The sequence below is a fragment of the Macrobrachium nipponense genome, chromosome 8 (genome assembly GCF_015104395.2).
Source record: "Macrobrachium nipponense isolate FS-2020 chromosome 8, ASM1510439v2, whole genome shotgun sequence".
In the NCBI taxonomy this organism is placed as follows: Eukaryota; Metazoa; Arthropoda; class Malacostraca; order Decapoda; family Palaemonidae; genus Macrobrachium; species Macrobrachium nipponense.
The window spans coordinates 70,659,972-70,683,720 of NC_087203.1; the positions used below are offsets into that span (position 1 = coordinate 70,659,972).

General features: G+C 37.2%; 1 protein-coding gene across 6 annotated transcripts in view; it reads right to left on the reverse strand.

The window, feature by feature from the left end:
* Positions 1 to 23,749, reverse strand: part of LOC135222830 (eukaryotic translation initiation factor 4E type 2-like) — a 252,034-nt gene that overhangs the window by 185,611 nt on the left and 42,674 nt on the right. Inside the window, exon 1 of one of the 6 annotated variants that reach the window (XM_064261157.1) lies at positions 14,188 to 14,384. The exons of the other annotated variants lie outside the window; for them this stretch is intronic. Coding sequence (XP_064117227.1) covers positions 14,188 to 14,216 — 29 coding nt within the window. The 5' untranslated portion in view covers positions 14,217 to 14,384. Of the gene's footprint in view, positions 1 to 14,187; positions 14,385 to 23,749 lie in introns of those variants that run through there. 6 annotated transcript variants of the gene reach the window in all.

A 23,749-nucleotide genomic window follows, 5' to 3' on the forward strand; every position in this document is an offset into this window, starting at 1 on the left:
TGAAAGTAATTGCCGACCAGTTTTGCAACTCGAAGCGATGGCTTCACAAAAGGAGAACTCTAATGGTAGACGCCTTCTTGCCTCCGTATTGCAGAAAATAATGTCTACACTTGATACTTGAAGGGCAGGAGCTCCCCAAAACCTCTAGCAGGACGTTTCTTCATTGAAGTCTAGCTCAATGTCGAAATAACTGTCATCCACTCCTAAAGACGACTTGACCAGAATCCGATCAAACTCACGAGTGCCTTTTTCTCTGATCCTTTCGTTCTCACGCTGATTATCTCACTCTGATGATCTCTGCTGCTGATCTCTCACTGATAATCTGATCTGTGGCTCTTACTGAAGATGTCTTACTCTGTGACTAACTGATGATCTCTTACTCCGTGACTAACTAATGATCTGCCTTGTCCTACTTCGTCCGTCGTATTTATACAGCATCCTGGGGCGGCGGGGCCTAACGGCGAGCGTCACAGACTCCGCCCAGAGATTTACCAGAACGATTTAGAAATTTCTCGACGACGTATTGCATCAGAAGTCGCGGCATTTCTCACGACACTTCGGCACCTGTTGCGTTCCACAACACTCCTGCCGATTCTAGAACCATCATGAGAACAAGCACCTCCAACAACTGCGCGAATGCCTCCTTGCTGGAAAATTCCTCGAAGAAGCGTTTTCCTTTCCTTTATCTTTCTTTGCTACACCGCAATTACCATTACATATACATACATGCATATATGGCCATAGTAATTGTAACACTTAAGGGCATGTAAGTGATGGCACACAGATCAATCATAGGACTATCTCAGCCTTACACACAACTATCAAACTACTCTCAATGAACTACAGGTACTCCTGATATAACGACGTACTCGTTTTAAACAAGACGTACTCGTTTTACAACAACTTGGAGTTACGACAGCTTTATGCCCGAACCGATATCTGATTAACAAACATTTCTCAAAGTTACAACGCTCACGGAGTGCAGTGGCAGCACAGTCGGAGTGTAATTGTACACAGTTGTGTACAATAAGTTGGGCTGAGGCAACTGGCAGTGCAGCCTCCATCCCAACGCCTCTCTCTGCCTCGCATGGTCTTTCTTGCGCATCACCCAGTCGTGATAGGTTGTGCAGTATTTTTTTGCTTTCGATACTTGTATATCCCCTAAAGATGTTGGAAAAAAGAAAGAGTAATATGCACTTCTCAAGGACCTTCTGCCAAGACGCAAAGGAAATCTATCGATATCAACACTAAGCTTAAGATCATCAAGCAACATGAAGAAAGTTCAAACAATCACTAGTAGTATGGGCTTAGCACATTGTCCTTTAGAATGGAAGTTATTGTAGAAAGAAAAAGTGAAGGAAACGGTCAAGACTACAACGGGATAAAATGCTTTGATGACATGTCAGAAAAAAGGCCTGATAGTACACGAGATGGAAAAATTGTTGGCCATATGATTTGATGACCAAATAAGCAAATGAATAATCTAGCCTAGACTAGGTTTTGAAAACCATGAAATCCACTGGTAAAACAATAAATAAGGCCTTAGTAATATACTTTTGTAAAATAACAGTTTGCCGAAAATTGTATTTTTCCTAACTATACAAACCTGAGGTCCTTTAACAATAGGAAGGTAACGTAGCGGCAGCTGAACCGGTCGTAAGCTTCAAACAAGGGGGTTCGGTAGATAACTACAACTTGTCCGGCAGTTGGCGGTAAGCTCGACTGCGAGGAGAGGAGTCACTGCTTTAGGCCCAGGAAACGCAGAGTGAGGGGTGGCATGAGGTGGGACTATGTGTAAAGGACCTCAGGTTTGTATAGTTAGGAAAAATACAATTTTCGACAAATTGTTATTTGTTCCGATACGTATACAAACCCGGTCCTCTAACAATAGGAAGACTCACTTATTGGGGGGTAGAATCTGCTTTATTGGAGAACACGGTAAGGCTTGCTTCAACACTGCTACTTTCTCATTTCCTGTGAAGTAAGGACTAACAATTTCCACTTGGTTCCCTCCCTGGTCATAAGAGCAAAGGGAGGGATCCTAGCCTCTGCCCAGCTGATCGGGGTGTGCACTGCAGGATCAGTGGCCAGACCTCTGGACCAAATTTATAAGAGGGAGGCCAGCGTACCTCTTATAAATAGCAAATAACAAGAACTAGTACCTACTTCAAGAGCCAATATGAATGAATGAATGAATTTATAAAATTTGTTTCCATTTGCCACGCGCCGGAGCCAAAGGCCATTCAGCGCATATATATCGACTGGATATATTTACCAATACAAGATAAACTTATATAATTAAATCAAATTATTAAAATCAAATTAATTTCAAAATACTTAATTAAATATCATAAAACAAATGAATTTCCTTAAAAAATTTTAAAATCTCCTCTGTGGGAGCACCCTCTCCTAAAATACCTGACAAAGGTTTGTTGGTGAAACCAAACCGACATCTATGATTAAAATAAAGAGGACAGTCAACAAATATATGCCTCACTGTAATGCCAACATTACAATTGGAGCATTGAGGAACCTGCCTCTCTGCTCCACCAGTTAAAAGATACCTGTGTGTTAAAAACGTATGTCCTATACGCAGGTGTGTTAAAACTACACTAGATCTTCTATCCATCCCAACAGAAGGTGACCAGGGATGAACAGAAGGTCTGATCGATTTCAGCTTTAAATTACTATTTAAGTTGGACCAGTGATTCTGCCACTTAGTCCTACAAAATGATTTTAAGTTTGAAATCTTCACAGGGAACCCTCACAGAGTGGGAAGCCCGGGAGGAAGCTGCCTGCTTAGCAGCTGAATCAGCCAGCTCGTTACCACGAATTCCCACATGTGAGGGAACCCAACAAAACTTCACACTGATGTGTTTTCGAGAATGCAGGAGGACCAGCCAATCCTGCACCTCTTGAACGAGTTGATTAGATGGCATCAACTTCTGGAGTGCAGCTAGGGAACTCTGGAAATCACAATAAATAACATACGAGTCCCCAGTGCTACCTGTACTAAAAATAAATTTCAAAACGCTAAAAATAGCATAAATCTCGGCATTAAAAATTGAGAACTTCATAGGGAGGCTTTTTTTAATTGTTCTCTCACCGACGATGACAGAACATCCAACTCCACTTGCTTATTTTGACCCATCTGTATATACAGCAATCGAGTTACTATGCTCAGAAACATGGGCCAAGAAGCTACTTTTAAGCTGAACACTTGAGCTGATCTTTTTGTTGTCTCTAACTTGGCAAATATCTAAAGGAGGCCCACACCAAGGAGGGAATTTAGAAAATGTAGTTTCCATAACCAGTGGATGACATAGCCATTCCGAATAGACACCAAATTTTCAGTAACCACCTTATCATTGCCACTATAACCCATTTGAGTTGATCTGGACTTACGTGAAAAATTATGTTGCTTCTAAAAGTAATTTCAAAATAAAAGACTTAAAGGTACTTCTGCATGAAGCTTTGGCATCTGCAAGCACCAAAAGTTAGAGGAAGGCTGTCAATCATGTAGAAAAATTTGTAAATGAAGACATTAAAAATAATCTGTATTAATGAATTTATTGAGTCAACTGTGATTGATACAACTTCATCAGACAAAGAATTGCCATAATCAATCATCAAGATAAAAAAACTGTACACCTATACGTATTTAAAAAACTTGTCTATTCATGTATTATTTCCTTGGCCTTTCAAGTCCTAAACTGCATACCATGAAATGATTTGTAAAACAATATAATTGATTTGTGTTATATTAAGCTGAGTTAATAAAATTCTTTGTATAGATTCCTGTCTTTTAATCATCTAAAAGCATGTTACAATTTTTCCACAAACATAAAGATGGTGAACTGATCTACTAATAAAGTCATCTAACTTTCTGAAAAATAACATCCAAATGCACGATAGAAAAATACTCTTATAACCAATCATAACTGAGGAAATCCATCAACAGGCAGTCCTCGGTTATCAGCGGGGGTTCCGTTCTCGGCAGGGTGCTGATAAGCAAAAAAACCGCCATTAACCGATACTCAGTGATTTACATCGCTTATGGCGCCAAGTTTTGGTTAATGGCGCCGATAACTGGTTAATGGCATCTCTGTTAGCCTGTTAGGTATGTTATAGCACCATAACTATTACTGGCACCTTTCTCTGGCAGTATCATCACCTAATGTCACAGGATAATAGTCCGTACTTTGGTAATACAATTGTCTAGTTGACATACCAGCATTTGTTTTAGTCTTTCCATGAGACTCCCTGGGATTCAGCTTCAATCCTGGTTTAACTGTCTTGGTTGTGTGTTTGTTACCATCTGGGGCACTGTCAGTGCTTTTAACTTTTGTTTAAGACTCATTTGCAAACACCCATAGCAATCATTTAATTATAAGTATATTGTAGTGCAACTCGGTAAAAAATCTTGAGTGTCAAAAATACTGTTTAATACATAAAGGAATGTCTCATTTGGATAAGTGATTATGAAATAGATATTACTGTACTCTACTTACGATGAACATTATATTAAGTGTAAAATGAGAGAGCCTAAGATTTTTCTGACAGTTCTAGTTGTGATTCTGATAAATTTGACAGGTAAAAACATCATGCATATTTAAATATGTGCTGGTCCTGAAACAGCAATATTTTTCAAAATTGCTTTGATGAATTTGGCATTTTTCATACAAGATGTTTAGTAAACATTACAACCTTCATCCGATCTGTAACATTAAAGTACTACTATAGGGTAATCAGTGGGAATCCATACCTGAGACTAAAGGTCACAGTAAAGAATAGGCTGGGGAAGGAAGGCTGCCATCAGGTGATCAGACACACACAACATTTTCTTTGGCAATAGCAACAAAGATGACAAAAATTTTCCAGGTACATACCGTTTCTTACTAGGATAATTTAAGGTACGTTAGGTCAACTTGGATGTGGAGAGGGTTCCAGACCAGGAGGCCAAAGCTCTGTTTGGATGTAACACAGTATTTCACTCTATGTTTTACAGACCCCTAGACCATGTTAAGTGGTGTCATCAACCCCCAGCCATTTCATCATTGGACCCAGCAAACTAGGCCAGTTTACACTCCATCCACATTTCACTAGTTTCCATATCCCTCGACCTAATTATTCCTGGGGTAGTTTATAGAACAAGACAGGGATGTACGTACTACATTTCCTATACACTGCCTCTTAAATGAAAAAATCTATAGAATAAAAGTAGCTCGTGTCCTAAACCATCCATATTAAAAGTTTAAAAGTAGGCTACTATACTTTAATACCACAACTTGATACTGAAGTTTTTATGCTGTGCTTTAAGTCTATACTAACTGGGATATTTAATTCCTTTTCTTTATACATCAGTACACCAACTGAGATATTTAATCCATTTTCTTTATACATCAACATACCAACTGGGATATTTCATGGCTTTTCTTTATATGTACTTTTTATTATGTATGTCTTTTTTTATGTTTAAAATATTTACTGTCCTTTGTTTATGTCTTTACAGTCATCCCTAGGAGGCTGGTACTAAAAAACAGCATCCATATTTCACATATGTACAATGGTAGTTACCAAACCAATGGGGCAGGGTAGTAGTCATTCCGTTTTCCTTTATAAAGTGGATGTGTCACGGCAGGTTACGTATTTGACTATTTAAGCCAGCATTTCTGGTGCACATGCACAGTCGATTATTGTCGAGAATGACGCAAATATGAATGAATCCGAAGTATTTTGTACCATTTAAAGACAGCGAAGTCATCATTTTAACTCTTACTACTGTTTGAGAAAGATGGTTCTCTCATTAGGTTAGGTTAGATATTGAATAACCAGTTGCTTGTTCCATGAACAATTACCCCAAAGCTGGCTAAATATCACTCTGTGCTGGCTTGCCGGTTCACAGTCAATTTAAGCCAAAACCAGCCGAAGGCAACTGTCTAATTCAGGCAAAATTGCATGATTTCTTGCCAGTTCACGACTTTATAATGGAAGCCGGCAAAACAAAACAAGCTGCAAGCGTATCCCATTTACATGCAACTAGATATCAAAGTCTGAAAATAATTGTCTGCTCATGTGCACCGGAAATGCTGGCTGGCTAAATAGTCAAATATGTACTGCCATGACATGGCAAAATAGCCACTGCCTTTCCTTTATCTTCTGTAACATTTTAACATTTATTCCCATGGTACTGACATACCTAGACGACTAAAATGTTGCTCTCATGGGAGCAGTTATGCATTAAAATAAAAATTTACTGATTTAATAGTATACAGTGTCTGCCTTAATACAAGGTTGGGCCAAGACAGAATTTCACCTATTCCTATGACAGAAACCAAATCAATACCTACTGCAGATGATGGTATCACAGACATCAACTAGACTAGGCTAACTTTGCTACATTAGGCTAGCCTATGCAGCTAGAATGGAATGAAACAGAGTTTAGGCCAAAGGACAGGCACTTGCAATATGAAAATAGCTAGTAATTGTTAGGAGAAGCTGGACAGCAAGATGGAAGATATGAATGTTGTTACAGTAAAATAAATTATGGGGGTTGCAGCTAGGGGCCGAAGGGACGCTGCAAAAAGCCAAAAACCTTTTAGTAGTGCCTAAAGTGCACCCCGTAAGGTGCACCAACGGCAATAGCCCTCACAGATGGCTTCAAACCATGGTTAGAACAATTTGATGGATAAACTAATCCACTGTCTCTAGCAAGTTTATAGGGTAAGCGACTGAGCAGCAACGTAGCGGCCAGCTCTCTCGGAACACGGCCACTTCCCAAAAAAGTGCTTGAATTGTGCCATTAGTATTTCGAAATTTAGGACAAAACTCTTAGGGTAAAGCACTGCTATGTGACCATTGACCTGATGAAAGACCACTTTTTCACTCTATATTTAATTGATGAAACAACAATACAATTGAATATTTAAGCATACCATTCAAAAGATGGAAGTTTCGTCAACAAAATGATATATATATGAAACTGCGACATGAAGTAAAATAAGCATGTGAAGTCTTTGTAAAATATTTGTTCAAGCAAGTTTTTAAATCTAATATGGCGTGGTATGGTTGTGAGTGCAATTCGGTTCTACAATCGTGGCCACATCCTTCCTAGCGCTCACTTGAACAATATTTGCGTGTATATACGTATAACGGTTATTGATGTTACTCAAGATTGTAGTTGTAATCAACACAATAAAACAACACTTTGTTGTCTATACTAGTGAAAGTATGAGACATCTTATTCCCGGTGTCATGTTTTCAACTGAAATGCATTTTTACCTTGTAATCGGTGGTTTTATCCTTACTGCTATCACAACTGAAACTCCAGTGCTTATTTGATTGTATTACACACATTTCGTTCTTAATTCACTCCAAATTCCACTTTAAATAAGTGAGTGTTTGTTTATAGCAAAGCCATAGCGGGAATAATTTTTCAGCCTTGTTGTACATCTGGCAGCCACAATCCTAGAGTCAAGCAGACAACGGTTTAGTGAATTGTTTGAAAATGTGTACTTAGTACGTATTTGCTAGTACTTTTCTTTTAATTAAGTATATATTACTATTTTGACTTTTTTTTTTAATACAGGCAGTCCCCGGGTTACGACGGGGGTTCCGTTCTTGAGACGCATCGTAAGCCGAAAATCGTCGTAAGCCAGAACATCATCAAAAATCCCAAGAAAACCTTACTTTTAATGCTTTGGGTCATTGAAAACTATGTAAACTGCATTCTTATTGCATTTTTCATCAAAATAACCTTCAATTATTGATTATTTTGCATTTTTGGTGTCATATTTCATCTACCAGATCAGTGTTGTAGGCGTCGTAACCCTGGAAATAATTTCTGATGAATATAATTGAAAAGCGACTTAACCTTGGAACGTTGTAAGCCGAACCTGTCGTAACCCGGGGACTGCCTGTAATTGTATGGCTGAAATAATGTTTTTAAGTTTTAATATTGTATAGCTCAAACAAATGTAACCCATAATGCGTGCTAGGAATGGCAAGTCATCGATGTCAATTTAGTGGAACTTGACACATACACCGATGCCTTTACAAACTGTTTTCATGAATTCTAGATGTCACAGTGATGCAATAATGATAAAATTGCTTTAATATTTATGTATACATATTACAAATAGATATACTAAATTCACTTATTTCCACAGCTTTGTGCAAGTCTTATCCTAAGTTTGGAGGGTAAACACAAACCAATTGGCAACAGTGATAAAAAAAAAGGAAAGAGCGAACAACACATCATAGCTAATGTTCTAAGCAAAACCGATGAAATTAGTCAGGAATTGGGTACTTTTACAAGAATGAATATTTTCAAATGAATTATCATGAATACATAATAAATTTATGCAATTCATAACCTTATTCTGGTGTTTAACTAATTATTCACCAAAATGTTATCTAGCGCACTATACTTCTTCTTCTTCCCAAACGATCGCCAGGTTTCCCCCATCGCAAGTATAAGCACCGTCGTTGTTTAATTAAGACTGTTGTAAAGAAAGTGTCCCAGCATCTATGGGTACAAGTGGTGTGCAGATTTAGCACAGGAAATGGATGTTTGTTTACACAAGTGACTCCGCAAACATCGAGATGGCGTCAATCCTCCATATGTTAGATGTTTTAAGTAAAAATTTTGAAAGTGTAATGGAGGTAAGTTAGCACTACGCATGGCTAGACTTTCATTAAGTTCTGTTTAATCAGAAATTATGGCCTTAATTTTTAACTTGGGAGAAAACACTTGGGGGGGAAACACCGCAGTGGATCCATCGTCATCGCGTGGATCAGCCTTATTTACTCGATATTTAATTGGTGAAACAAGAATACAATTACATCTTTAATCATACCATTCAAAAGATTGAAGTTTCGTCAGCATAATGTGATGTATGAAAGCGCCATACAAACTAAAATAAGCATGTGAGGTCTTCGTAAAATGTCTTCAAGGTAGTTTTGAAATCCAATACGGCGGCAATCATGTGACTGGCCGTTCTAACCACAGATAATCCACCATCTTTCCCAGCACTCATTTGAACAATGTTAGCGTATATATGTAACGGTATTGATCTTACTCAAGATTGCAGCTGTAATCAGCACAACAAAACAACATTGTTGCCTATATTAGTGAAAGTATGACACTTTTTATTCTCGGGGTCATGGTTTTAACTGAAATTAATTTTTACCTTGTAATCGGTGGTTTTATCCTTACTACCATCACAACTGAATCTCCACAGTACTTGTTTGATTGTAATTATACATGTTTTGGTCTTTAATTCACTCCAATTTGCACTTGGATTACGTTGCAGTTCCTCACTCCACAAACACAGTTGCGGGCAGCACACTAGTATACACGGTTTATGAGGTGCAAAGCTTTATTCCCTTAATTGTTTACTTTACTCATTATTTAGTTTAACTTTACTTTGTTACTTCAAAATGTTTATTTAATTCATGTTCATTATCCCTTTTTTGCAACCAAATTAACCCCGAAAAATTACAGATATTTCTGACTTATATACGAGCAGATGACGCAAATGACTCATCATTGGCAATCTAGTAGAGCTTCACACATACGCCGATGCATTTACAAACTGTATCCATTAATTCTAGTTGTCTTAGTAATGCAATGATGATAAAATTGCTCTAATATGTATACATACTACAAATAGATACATACTCTAATTTCACTTATTTCCCCGGTTTTGTGTAAGTCTTATACCCAGTTTGGAGGTTAAACGCATACCAATTGGCAACACTGATAAACAATTGAAGAGCGCGAAGAACGCTGTAGGTACCATTCACAGAAAAACTGTTGATACTTGAGTCAGGAATCTTGTTACTTTTTCAACAACGAATATTTTCAAATTAATAATCATGAATGTAAAAAATTTATGCAATTCATGAACTTAAACTACCGTTTCACTATTTATTTAAATAATTATCTAGTGCACAGTTCTTCTTCTTCTTCTACCAAGAATCATAGTTCCCTTGGATTAAGTTGGATAAGTCATGGGTGGAAGCCATTGTTTACGATTTTTGTGAAGAAAGTGCCCCAGCATCTATGGGTACAAGTGGTGTGCGGATTTAGCACATGGAATGGGAAGCTTATGGACACAAGTGACTCCGCAAACATTGAGATGGTGTCAATCTTCTAGATATTCTGAGTTGTAGGGTAAACAACCGCAGATGATCCATCATCATCGCGTGGCCAGGCCTTATTTACTCGATACCATTCAAAAGATTTTAGTTTCGTCAGCATAATGTGATATATGAAAGCGCCATACGAACTAAAATAAGAATGTGAGCTCTTTGTAAAATATGTTTTCAAGGCAGTCTTGAAATCCAATATGGCGGCAATCGCGTGACTGGCCGTTCTAACCACAGACAATCCACCATCTTTCCCAACCTTCCCAGCACTCATTTGAACAATGTTAGTGTACATATATGTAACATTTATTGATCTTACTCAAGATTGCAGTTGTAATCAGCACAATAAAAAAACATTTTGTTGCCTATGTTAGTGAAAATATGAACCTTTTTATTCCAGGGGTCATGGTTTGAACTGAATTCATTTTTACCTTGTAATCGGTGGTTTTATCCTTATTGCCATCACAACTGAAACTCCACAGTGCTTATTTGATTGTAATTATACACATTTTGGTCTTAATTCACTCCAAATTGCACTTGAACCACGTTGCTGCTCCTGGTTCCTAAGCACTCACTCCACAAACACAGTTAAGAGCAGCAGACGACTACACTGTTTAAGAGGTGCAAAGCTTTATTGCCTAATTGTTTACTTTACTCATTATTTAGTTTAACTTTATTTTGTTACTTCAAAATGTTTATTTAATTAATGTCTATTATCCCTTTTTTTGCAACTAAATTAACCCCCCCAAAATTACAAATATTTATGATGTACTTACGAGCAGACAACGCAACGAAAAATGACTCATCGTTGCCAATCTAGTGGAGCTTCACACATACGCTGATGCATTTACAAACTGTTTCCATGAATTCTAGTTGTCATAGTAATACAGTAATGATAAAATTGCTGTAATATGTATATATACTACAAATAGATACGCTAATTTCACTTATTTCCCCGGTTTTGTGTAAGTCTTATATGTATCTAGTAGTTTGGAGGGTAAACAGATACCAATTGACAACACTGATAAACAATTGAAGAGCGCAAAACGCCGAAAAGAATGCCGTAGTTCCCTTGGATAAGTAGTGGTTGGAAGTCGTGTTTACAATTGTTGTGATGAAAGTGCCCCAGCGTCTATGGGTACAAGTGGTGTGCGGACTTAGCACAGGAAATAGGAAGTTTGTTGACACAAGCGACTCCGCAAACATCGAGATGGCGTCAATCTTCTAAACATTTTTAATTGGAAGTAAAAAATTTTGAAAGCGTCATGGGGGTAGTGTGCACTGCGTTGGCCACACTTTTCATTACCCTCTGTTTAAATCTTAAAATATGGCCTGAATTTCTAACTTTGGAGAAAATACTTACTTCGAAAGGAGAGTATAGGTCTTGAGCTCCTGCTATCACCACCAACAACTCATGACTGATGACCATCTCCGGTGTCAGGACATGTTAAAGTACTTTTTCGGAGGGTGGCCAAAAAAGCAGTAGTCGGTGAGTTAGGGTAAACAACCGACTGGACTGGCTAAGTTAAAATTTCAAAAGCGTCATGAAGGTAGTGTGCATTGCGTAGAGCCAGACTTTTCATTACCCTCTGTTTAATCTTAAAATATGACCTTAATTTCTAACTTTGGAGAAAATACTTACTTCTAAATTAGAGTAGAGGTCTCGATCTCCTTCTCTCACCACCAACAACTCGCAATGATGACCATCTCTAGTGTCAGGACATGTTAAGTATTTTTTTGGAGGGTGGCTTCAAACACGGTGGAAACTGGATCAGCTAGTCCAGTTGGTTGTTCCCCCTATAGGTATATACTACTTCGAAAGGAAGTAGAGGTCTCGAGGCGTTGCTTCCATGGAGGATGGCTTGTGACCGACGTCTAATTCAGGCTACAGGAAGTGCTACAATTATTTTTTGGGCAAGTGATCACGCAACCGTACAGGTGGTTGCCTGGCCGCAAAGCAGTGCTTTACCCTACTTCAAGAGGAGCATAGAGGTCTTGGTGTGCTGCTTGGATAGGCCACAACTCTTGACTGATGCTCATGGCAGCGAATTTAAGTACTTTTTTGGATTGGTGGCCATAGCTACAATGTCGCCACTCGGTAATTTACCCTACTAGTAGGTATCTATATTACAGCTGGATGTGGAATAGCTAAGTGGGTAGATCTAAGCCCTTATTCCGTGGCGAACTAGACTATGCCAGTTGACGTTTTTCTATACAGTTTTACCGCCTGAACAAGAATTTAAGATAATATTTTTTCGGCCGGCTGTAATTAACGTGTAATTTACCTTTGAACATTTGTACCTACAGAAAAAACAAAATCCTTCATGTTGTTGTCTCTGTCATATCACCTATTTTAATGAGGATCTGCTCATTCGTTTCTGTGCTGCGCAGTCTCGAATTGTCACGGGGAAACCACACCTTCCGAATGACATCACGAAAAAAACTCCACCCAAAAAGTGACATCATTATAGACAATATCCAATCGTAAATAAGCACGTTTCAATTTTCTCTGAAACAAAAGAAAGCACAGTGTTTTCAGCCAATGACAGTATATAATGTTACCAAGTCGTAAATTTTTTCAGCAAATACACCTATTTTCTCCAATTAAGCGTTACTTGCACTAACGCCATGAGTGAATTAGCACGACCGTCTACACGCTCCGATTTTGTTCCCCAGGAAAGTTTTCCCATGGTGTGTGAAAATTGTTACGTGAATTATCGAGATTTCACAAACTATTATTATGGGCCTATAGAAAGGCTCGTAACTTTTGCCCAAAATCACGGTTTAATCAAGAGTGAACATATTTGCCCGACTTGTAAGGAAAAGTGCCTTCTTGACTTGAACAAAAAAGCCTTTCGGTGCGATAAAACCTATGTAAGGTAAGCTATTTCCTATATATATTTTGATTATCGTGTGAAATATTTGATTATCGTGAGAAATATGCTGGAGTATTGTCTCTCAGTTAGCCTAATGGCTGCCCAAATTTTTCGGGATTGTCATGAAGTGTGCAGGGAAGGTAGTGCCCTTAAGGGAGGGTCGCAGGGGGGCGAAGCTCCACCCGCTAGGCCTAGGTAGGGGTACGGCGCTCTAGGTTAGGTTAGGTGGTTTGTTTGGTAAGGTAGTGCCCTGGAAATCACTTTTCTCCTGCTCCCCCCCACCCAAAAACCCCAGTTCCCACTGGGGTCCCCCAAGATTGTTAGATGGGAACAAGGGTGTAATTGCTTGATGCCACCAACATTACCTAATGATCAGTTTAAGCATAATCAGTAAAAAATAGGCACATCGGAAAAATATATAGTATTCTTCTGCAAACAAGAGACGGAGCTCTCCTTTAGATTTACCGAAGTGGACTATGGCAATTGACGTTTTCCTATGTTATTTTGCCGACTTTACAAGAGTTTAAGGTAATATTTTTCTGGTCGACTGTAACTACCTGATCTGTTAGGCTATTTACCTTTGAACTCTGTATAGGCCTACTACCTAGTTGGTACATTGTACCCCTTGTACTGTCATGTAGTCTTCAGAGTTAAATTACAGTTTAATTACAGTCGACCGAATAAATAGCCTATTACTTTAAATTCTTGTTCAGCAGGTAAAATAACATAGGAAAACGTCAACTGCCATAGTCTAGCTACTGTACCGCTGAATACGGGCTTAGAATTACTGATAAATGGGCCTACCTAAGCCATACATAGTAGTATTCAGCATGCATGCAATGTCCCAGGGGGCCAATGGTACCGTTAGTGCACTTAGGGTACGTGGGACACCGTAGACGTTACCTAGCCTAGCTAGCCTACCTACTGCAGGTTCTTTGCATTCTTTGCAGCGTCCCTTCGGTCTCCAGCTGGGTGCATACCCCCTTCATTCCTTTTATTGTACCTCTGTTCGTGGGTAATAGGCATTTCCCTTCCAGAGCTGAATGACCTGAAGTCCCAACGCTTGTCCTAGACTTTAAGCATAGGTAGTAGGTAGGTATTCTCATTCTAATTTACCTAAGGTTAAAAGGCTATGGGTGGTAATCTAATCTATACTTACGCTTCATATTTGTTGACCATCGTGGACATATTAACTAGATGCAACTATAAAAAATATATTAGAACTTCACGGACGCAATTACAAAACGTAGTTGAAATGTTAAGTTTATTATAAACGCGATATTAATGAAAAATGTACAAAGGCTGACGTATTGTCTAAACACGACTGCGAACTTTATTCCTACTGGCAGAGATTCGGATCATTTCTATTGGCAATAAAAGCGACCTGCGACAAACTACAAAGATGCGTTCTGTCACACATTTACTTGATTATGAAAAATTATACGGTCATAGGTACACCTGTCTTATTAATATTTAATCTTTAATTTCTTTATTTTCTTTTTCATATAAAAAATATTTTTGCTAATTGTATGTAGACGTTATATTTTTAATTAGTTTTAAACTAGAACAATACTTGAAACGCTAAACGGAACCAAACAAAGCCATCAAAACACCATCGTTATTAATAGAATGTCCTACTTTCCTTATTTGTAAAGTTGTGTTACAATTGGGAATGAAGATTATTACATGCAATATGAATTGTCTAAATATATTTATAGTGTTTATTTGATACGTAAATTGAAGTAATTTCCCAATAGAAGTAGTAGTAATAGTAGTGATATTTCTTGCAGGATAATAATAGTAGTAGTTCTAGTATTATACCTATATATCGGCTCTTGTAAACTTAATCTGGGCTGGCATAATTCATTGCAAAACTACGTAAATATACTGACAGAAATAGCAACCTCGTGCAGATTGACAATAAATAAACAAAAGCACAATATAATTATATATAACAGAAAAGAAGTATACCCAGAAGTAATTGAAAATATAAAGGTAGTTGAAAGTGCAAAATATTTTGGAATAAAAATAACTGACTAGAAAGAAAGCTTCAAAGATTATAAAAATAACTGCATGTCAAAGGTTAGACACTGCAAGTATGATATACTCCACAGTTGCTAACCCCTGTAATAAAATTTGAATTGGAAAAACTTTTTGGAAATCTACTGCAATACCATCATTTCTTTATGCAGCAGAAATATTAGAATGCATCGAAGAAGAACTAAAGAGTTTTCAAAGAATAGACAATCAGTTGTACAGAGCCATTCTTGAACTACCAACTTATACTGCAAGCAGTGCTCCGAGATCAGAGATCGGAGCCTCTTCGTCTAAAGCGAGAGACATTAAACATAAAATTCTTTATGTAAAACATGTGCTAGAAAATCAAAGTAGCGAGTTATTAAGAGAGATATCCCTACACTATACTCTGTTTTTTTTTCATCTGTCCATCCGCCTGTGGTGTTTTTGTATGGTAACACTGCGTCCCGGGCTTTAAATAGTTACGGTATGTGCACGTTTTAGGTAAATAAAAGGATGTCTGGGTGTACATTTGCAACTGAAAAGTGTTTTAATAATTTACTGTATGCGAAGTACACCGTTAATATTCGAAATAGGATATTATTATTATTGTTGAATGTAAGCTGAATGTAACCATCTAAAGCCCGGGACGCAGTGTTACCATACGAAAACACCACAGGCGGATGGACAGATGGAAAAAACAGAGTATAGTTTTACGAACAAAAAACAAAATTCATTAAGAAAGCAAAGTGATATATGGAAATACTAGATGTAAATCTATCAGAAATAGAAATTCTATCTATTGCAAAGTTGAGAGAAAAAGTAAAAAATAAAGGTTGATACTGAAATGTGGAAGTCGGAAATGGCAGATAAGGAAACGCTGAGAATATATAAGCACTATAAAAAAGAAGTAGAAGTAGTTAGTTGGTTTGATAACACAATCAAAAATAATCTGCTGATAAAGGAAAGACGAAAGGACAGACACTCTTACATTTAAGTTAAAGAGGTAGATTTAAAAGTAAAGATACAAAGTAAATGTGTGGGCATGTTGATGAGAGGCTGGAACATTTTATACTGCATTGTGAGATGTACAAGCAAGCAAGCAAGAGTGAATTATGAATTATTGCCACAACCCTATATCGAAAAAGAATCTGAATTACTAGCTGATATACTTGGATTCAGAAGTTGTGATAGAAAAGTAATAGAAATTAGAAAAATCTTACACAGGAGGTATGGAAAATAAGGAAAAGTAAAAAGCAATTCTACCAGTGACACTAGACAATAATTCATAAAGAAGAAAAATAGAGAAGCCGTTACAAAGGCGTATCCTCGAAGTACAAGTACAACCTTTTTTTTTCATATCCTCAACTCTTTCATAAGTTGTTTTGAAATATAACCATCTACTATGAGATTCAGAGCCTATGTCCCGGTGTTTTTCCGGAATAACTTTTTTTCTGTGCATTTGACAAGATATTATTTAGCCATAGTATACTTTACATCCCTATCTAATTTCCGGCAGCATTCTTTATTACTTAGAAAAAAAAGTATATTCATAAGAGTAAAATAAAGCAGCCGAAGTTAGTGGCGGAACACTCTAATGTAAGAGGTCAAAGTTATAGTGACGTAAACATATGACGTCCCGACTCCTCCCACAAGGTGATGACGACAAACAGCTGTCTCTGAAATTCTGAATGAATATTCATACCTTGTCAAGGCTTCAAGAATGGCGGCTATGATAAGTCGCTGTCCCTGTAGTTGCAGGACAGCTTTTGAAATTCGATTTGCACAATTGTTTAGAAGTGAGGGCCCGTGGCAAACCCTACGTAAGCTTGAACAGGTAAATGGATAATAGGGCCCTTTTTTTGGCGAGGAGCACACTCGGACATCCAAGGCTACTACTACTACTACTACTACTAAAAAGGGTAAACTAGGAGTATTGGTTGTATTTCATTGTTGCCAGAGGTTGAGACTTTTTCACGAATAGCCAATTATCCATCGAGGAGGAGGCAAGTTAATGACGTCATAAGATACGTCATTATACCTTCGAAAGACATTCCTCTGAGTTTGCTGGCGATGTCTGCAAGAAGTCAAGGTTACCCTTATAATCACCGGAATTATGCAACTTTCGTAATACAAAATACAGTAAAAAAAAAATAGGTAAGGATGTAAGGTACCCTGTGACAAAAAGTGATCTTTTTCAGGTACGTTGAAAAATTTTATTAAGGAAAAACACCGGCTGTGATTCTCTTAGTAGTATTGTCTTTCTTTACTGCACCTTCATGGTATATATAGAAACGATTTCACACTTATTTGGAAAGGAATGGAATATAGAGTATGGGCCGAAGGCCAAGCGCTGGGACCTATGAGGTCAATCAGCGCTAAAAGGGGAAATAGAGGTATAGACTAGTTTGAAAGGTGTAACAGGAGGAAAACCTCAAAGCAGTTGCACTATGAAACAATTGTTAAGTGGGGTTGGATAGCAAGATGGAAGAAAGATATGTTGTGAACAGAGGTACAGCAAAAACATAAGATACCTTTTAATACCTGGAAAAGTTTGGAAAAAAAAATTTTTCCACAGAGGTACAGCAAAAACATAAGATACCTTTTAATACCTGGAAAAGTTTGGAACAAATTTTTTCCACCTTTCCATATACCAAAATTCTTTGTCATAAGTGTTCTTCACATTCTATAGCGTTTCTACCTTGCTCTTGCTCCGGTATTCAGTATCTGCAATATTCATTATAGAGATAAAATTTATTTTCTCCATTTCTATTTATATCTTTCACAAAGTTTACTTATAAAAACATCAATGCAAGTAAGAAAACGAAGGCCTGAATGGTACACTGCAATTTAAAGTAGCATTACAAATAGAGGTCTCTTTCTCTCAGTCATAAAATGGTAAAATAAAAGCTATTTTTTTTACTTTAGAAGACGTAAGTGAATAGTTCCAAAATACGAGCACAGAGTTGTGGAATACACACAGACACACACACACACACACACACACACACACACACACACACATATATATATATATATATATATATATATATATATATATATATATATATATATATGATATATATAATGCCGTGCAGCGACACAGTTAAAAGGAATACCATTGAATCTTGCTTCACCAAGTCGAATATCGAATAATGGAAGTGTTCTAAATTTAAGACTTGGTTTTGTTGTTTAAATTCGATGCCTTCATAATCTAAAAAAAGTTATAGGTAAATATAAGCAACAAAATTAATATATTCAGTCGTATAAATGTTTTCGGACTTTGTATGGCTGAGCTTCTGTTTCTCTTATGGTTAAGTCTGTTTTAGTTTGTGCCCGTGTGATCTCCGATTATCCTGGATTGTCTCTTTGATAACCTCTGGTATTCTTGCTGTTGTTTGAGATTAAGCTGGCCTTATGCCAGCACGGGATCTTGCTCCTAGAGCAGCCCGTAGAGGCATTCTTCATCTTTTTGTTACCTTGTAACTTTTTCAATTGTATCTCATTTGTGCCTCCACGATATATTATTAAAGGACGAGATTTCTACCAATTATTTTTCCTGTGGTATTCGCTTATATATACGTATATATAATGTGTACGTGTTATTCATGTCAATTCTATAGATTTCAGCATTTAAAAAGATCTATCCGTCCATCCTAATTAATCTAAGTGAAAATCCCCAGGTGAAAGGAAATGGGAATTCATATTAACATATCTATTTCGTAAGCCTATTAATTCCGCTGACCATTGATGATATTCTTGTTTGCTATGATAAACCCATACAGGCTTGTTTTTATTTGACCCGACTTGTAATGAATACGGGAGCTTATTTTCTTTCATTTGCTGCAAGAGCAAGGGCGCGTGCTGGCATAAGGCCAGCTTAAACGAATTCAAATGCTGCTCTGGATGCGAGAACGCATGCTCTACTTAATTCTCAACTTTATTTTGTTTTCCTGTCACTTTGACACGGTGCTCTGTAAACAACAAAGGTTGTCCAAAGAGATATTCGTCCCAATGTGTTTGGTAGGGACTCCTTAATTAAAAAGGCATTGTCCAGGTAGTCTCTCAATAGACCGAATCAAAATACCTTTGATAAAACAGTAATAACCTAAAATTGTTGCCAGTAGGTGGTTGTCAGTGAGGGAGAGGGTGGGGGAGCCAGCTCAGCTCAATGCCGGTCTTAAGCTCGGCCAAATGGGAGCGGTTGGAGTCAGGATAGCTGTCCGTCTGTAAAACATCTACCAGAACCGATTGTGAAATGGTCCTTTCAAGATAGGGAATGCTATAGTTTTTTACCAACACGAAGAGACCTCTCTGGCATGGCTTTGAAAGATCTGTCCTGGTGCCAATCTTACAAAACGACAACTTTATACATGTGACAGACCTTTGAATGTCTTTGAGACAAACCCTGCGGCAATAATTATAAGATTGTATGGGTTGTTTCTCATTCCCAGATATTTTAGTCTCTCATATAAATCTTACAGCTTTTTTTATTTTAACATTTTAACTATTTTGTCAGTACTTGTTTATGCATTTATCATTAATAAGAAATTAGATACTTAATTAAAAGTAGTTGATTAATTCTATAGAAATAGGATATATATTTCTTGTAAATTTTTCGAATTACGAATTAAAAACACTTTCTTTGTCGTCTGTATATTATCTATAACGAGGAGTGTCGTCCTTCTTAAATTTCCAATCAATTATTTTGTCAGAGAGAGAGAGAGCTGTTTGTATAAGAGAGTTTATTTTCTTACTCGTCCAGTTTAGTCTATATTATGCTTTATTTCATATTTCCCTGCTCACAAATTTATTCTCTACCTATGATATTAAGAAATCAAGATATTTGCAGAAAGGGGGAATGCCTCCAAACATACCGTGACCACCGAAAGTGCCCCCTGGAGATAGCTCTATGATGCTTATCAGAAGATTTAAACGTAGTACGTGGAGCTGTTTGAAATATTGGCAGTAGCACCAAAATGAGATGCCATGTTGATAGAAAATCTGATTCCGTTTTTTGTTACTGCGAAAAACTTTATCAATCGTGAATCAATGCAATTGACTTAAGAATTGTGCGCAACGAAAAATACATTTGATATCTGTAGTGGGAGAAATGATTTTATTTCTGTTGTTGTTGTTGTTATTGATGTGGCAGATGTGCGGAGATAAACTCCGTGGCGAGGACCCCAACGGCCCCACCAGAGAGCTCATTTCATTTCATTCTGGAATGACTATAGAGGCTCATTAAAAGCAGGTACCCCGACTATTATAGGGATTAAGCTGCGAAGACAAACACGCAGTAATAAAATGATTGCTTGCCATTTCTTTCTCTTCATATATTTACGAAGTGAAGACCTACTATCATGGATCAAAAGTGAATGAACGTTAACAAGAAACATTTTCAGTTTTGCACTATATAGCATGTTTTATAAATGTATCCAGAAACTTCAAATATCTGAACAACAGATCTCTTCAGTCGCATAAAGTCTAATAGACATAAGCTTTTGAAGATATCTACGAAATATCATATGAAAAAAAATACCAACTTCATTTTGAAATTATGAAAATGGGAAAATATAGAGTAAACTAGAATTGAAAGAAAATATGAAAATAGTGAACAAGAATATGATTATCTCATTAGAAAGTTGAGGGAATAAAAGCTAAATTCAATAACAGCATATATTTATGGCGTCTCATCAGTCTGAAACAAGGGCTTTCTTTGACTGCCTGCTGCAGTTAAATCGGAATACATGCGAGGTCTCCTCTGACCCCGACACCAATTAAGACGGTGGCGATAGCCGTTGTTCTAATCCCCTCTCGACCACCATCGAAGTATGTTTATGTTTTTTTTTTTTTTTTTGAAGACTGCCTGCGGACTGCCAATAAAACTAAGGAATAGTAGCTACCTACTGGAGACTCGTTCGATATAACAGCATGGGGTCACTATAATTACTAAAACAACAACAGATAGCTTTGTTGTGTCAGTATATGTTGAAGCTGAAGTTGGCTTTCAGCGGCAGAACTGAAATTCAGCGGACTCGATCGGCAGAATAAGCTTGCATTTTAATAATAATAATAATAATAATAATAATAATAATAATAATAATAATAATAATAATAATAATAATAATAATAATAATAATAATAATGAACCAAACAAAAACTTCTTTCATTTTTCTTTTGAAGATGGAAAATGCAACCCACAAGAGCACGTAGTATAAGATGTTGACTTGTAAGTATTTACATTGGTAAATACTTACAAGTCAACAAGTTATACTTAGTAATTTTGTGGGTTTCTTTATTCATCGTCAATAATAATAGTAATTACCCCTTCTAAAATTCCCTGGGCACATCAACATCGGCATGAATCCCCCAAAATCTCGTTTTGAAAAAAATATAAAAATGTCATCATCTAATTCTCCACTTTTGTACATGCAAGCGGGTGACGCCTACTCCAAGTACTAACGGTCGTTCAAGGAAATCCAAGTTTCTGAAGTACGATGGAAGTATCTTGGCTTGTTATCTGAAATGATCAAAATTTTCATTTATGCTTTCCAATATCATGTGTTTGTTTATCAGATTTGGGGAGCCTTGTGCCATCACAGGGGTTGATGTTAAATGAAAGGGGATTCGTGTGACGAGCACAGGCTCTTCGCCTGCGAATCCAGGTAAAAATGTCAAAGACAAAAGTTCACAGAAATAAAATCTGGCTAGGAAAATGGTTACAGGAAAAAAGTGTCACATTATTTCATGATGGCCGGTAATAAAATCACAGGTTAAAAGTGACAGAAAAAAATGCCATAAATTTGGCCAGGAAAAGGTCAGGTAATCAAACAGGACTAATCAAGTCAAGTCACAATTTATTTAAGTAGCATAAACAATTAGTAAAGAAATATGAAAAATATTTTAAATCAGTTATTAACTGGCAATGCATAGCTTGTAAATACTGAAAATGTTTATAAATAATGGCATCACATATGTGAAAAACTCACGTTTTTGGGCACAGCAAGGTAATCAAACAATATAATGTCATTTTTTGATATTATTATTGAAAACAGCGTACATAATATCGTGGCATTTTATGTATATTTAGTGTGTTTAGCGCTGTTGTATATTGCCAGTGAAACCGAATTGAAATAGTTTAATTGTGTCTGACGTGAATATTTTTGTCTGATTAAGCGACTTTCTTTCCTAGCCAAAATGGTTACTATTCTGTGAATTTTTTCCAGTGACTTTGTTACCGGCCACCATAAATTAATATGATAGTTTTTTCTGTGAATTTTTTCCTAGCCGAGATTGTGATTTATGTGATTTTTCTTTTATTGTGACTTTATTACCGCGCAGCATAAATTACGAGTTTCTTCTGTGACTTTCTTCCTAGCCAAAATTGACTTTTTTCCTGTGACTTTTATTACCAGCCGTCATAAATTTATATGACTTTTCTGTGACTTTCTTCCTAGCCAAAGTTTATATTTTCTGTAACTTTATTACCTGCAACGTTGTCTACAAACCAGGATGTAAAAGAAGAAGAAAAAAAAAACGTACTATATAAGCACATTTAATTCTGCCAAGATACCTTCCATTAGCAAATGACCTGCAAACGACAGTTAGATGACTTTTATACCTTAAAGGTTCCGTCAGTAGATTACTTCATATCAAAGGCTTTAGACCACTCAAGGGACAAATGGATAGACGGAATGCGTCCTATTGTTTTTTCATTGTGCTTGAGAAACTTAGCTTATTTAAACATGTCCTGACCAAGCTCTCTCTCAATACGAACGTGAGATACATTAACTTCGCGAATATCTATCATCAGTCTTACAGAGAGAGAGAGAGAGAGAGAGAGAGAAGAAGACGACAGAGAGAGAGACAGGAAGAGAGAGAGAGAGAGAGAGAGAGAGAGAGAGAGAGAGAATTATTATCTTAAGCGAAATTACCCTGGTTTTCGGCAATTCCATTTCCATCAAGACTAGTGCGACTCACAAAAGTCGTCTAATTACCCCGCACGTACCTCAGTGTACATCTCTGCAAGCTTAACACATTAATTTTTTCTCTAGGAAATGGCTGCTAAATCGTCTACCCGTAACCACCTCCTCCCCACCCCACCCCCACCCCCGCCCCCAACCCCCGTCCTCTCTCCACCCTGCCAAATCTATAGAGTTGTAATGGCATTTCATCCAGCAGACTAACATTCTCTTATTTGTTTGGCTTCACAGCCAAATCCGGATACGAACTACTGAGGCGACCTGGCTTCTGATATCAGCGATCTATTCGAAATAATATTCTTAGAGAAAGAAAGACACACCTCGCTTATTAATACCCAATGGCTGAACTTTGCCCTTCTCGCTGCTCACGCGAGTTTCGTGACCATGAGGATATTTCTCTGACTTAAGGTATTGCTAACAAAAAGTATAGATCATATTTAAAAGGACCTTGGATGATCCCAGCCATACTGTCCTTATGCCGGCAAAGGACCTTGGCGACATGAAATGGGTTTCCTGTTCTATTAACTATTTTTCAAGTCATCTTAGCAAAGAAATGCATATTTTTAAAAATAAAGTGCTGTAAAAAAATTCATCTTAAAGTGAAACCAATTTACGAGCGGAGAGCCCATTTGCGACGTTGCCAGATCCTTCTGACCAATTTAATCCACACCTGGTTTGACCTCTTTAATAGATGGGCAGACTAAGATAAAAAGAAAAGGT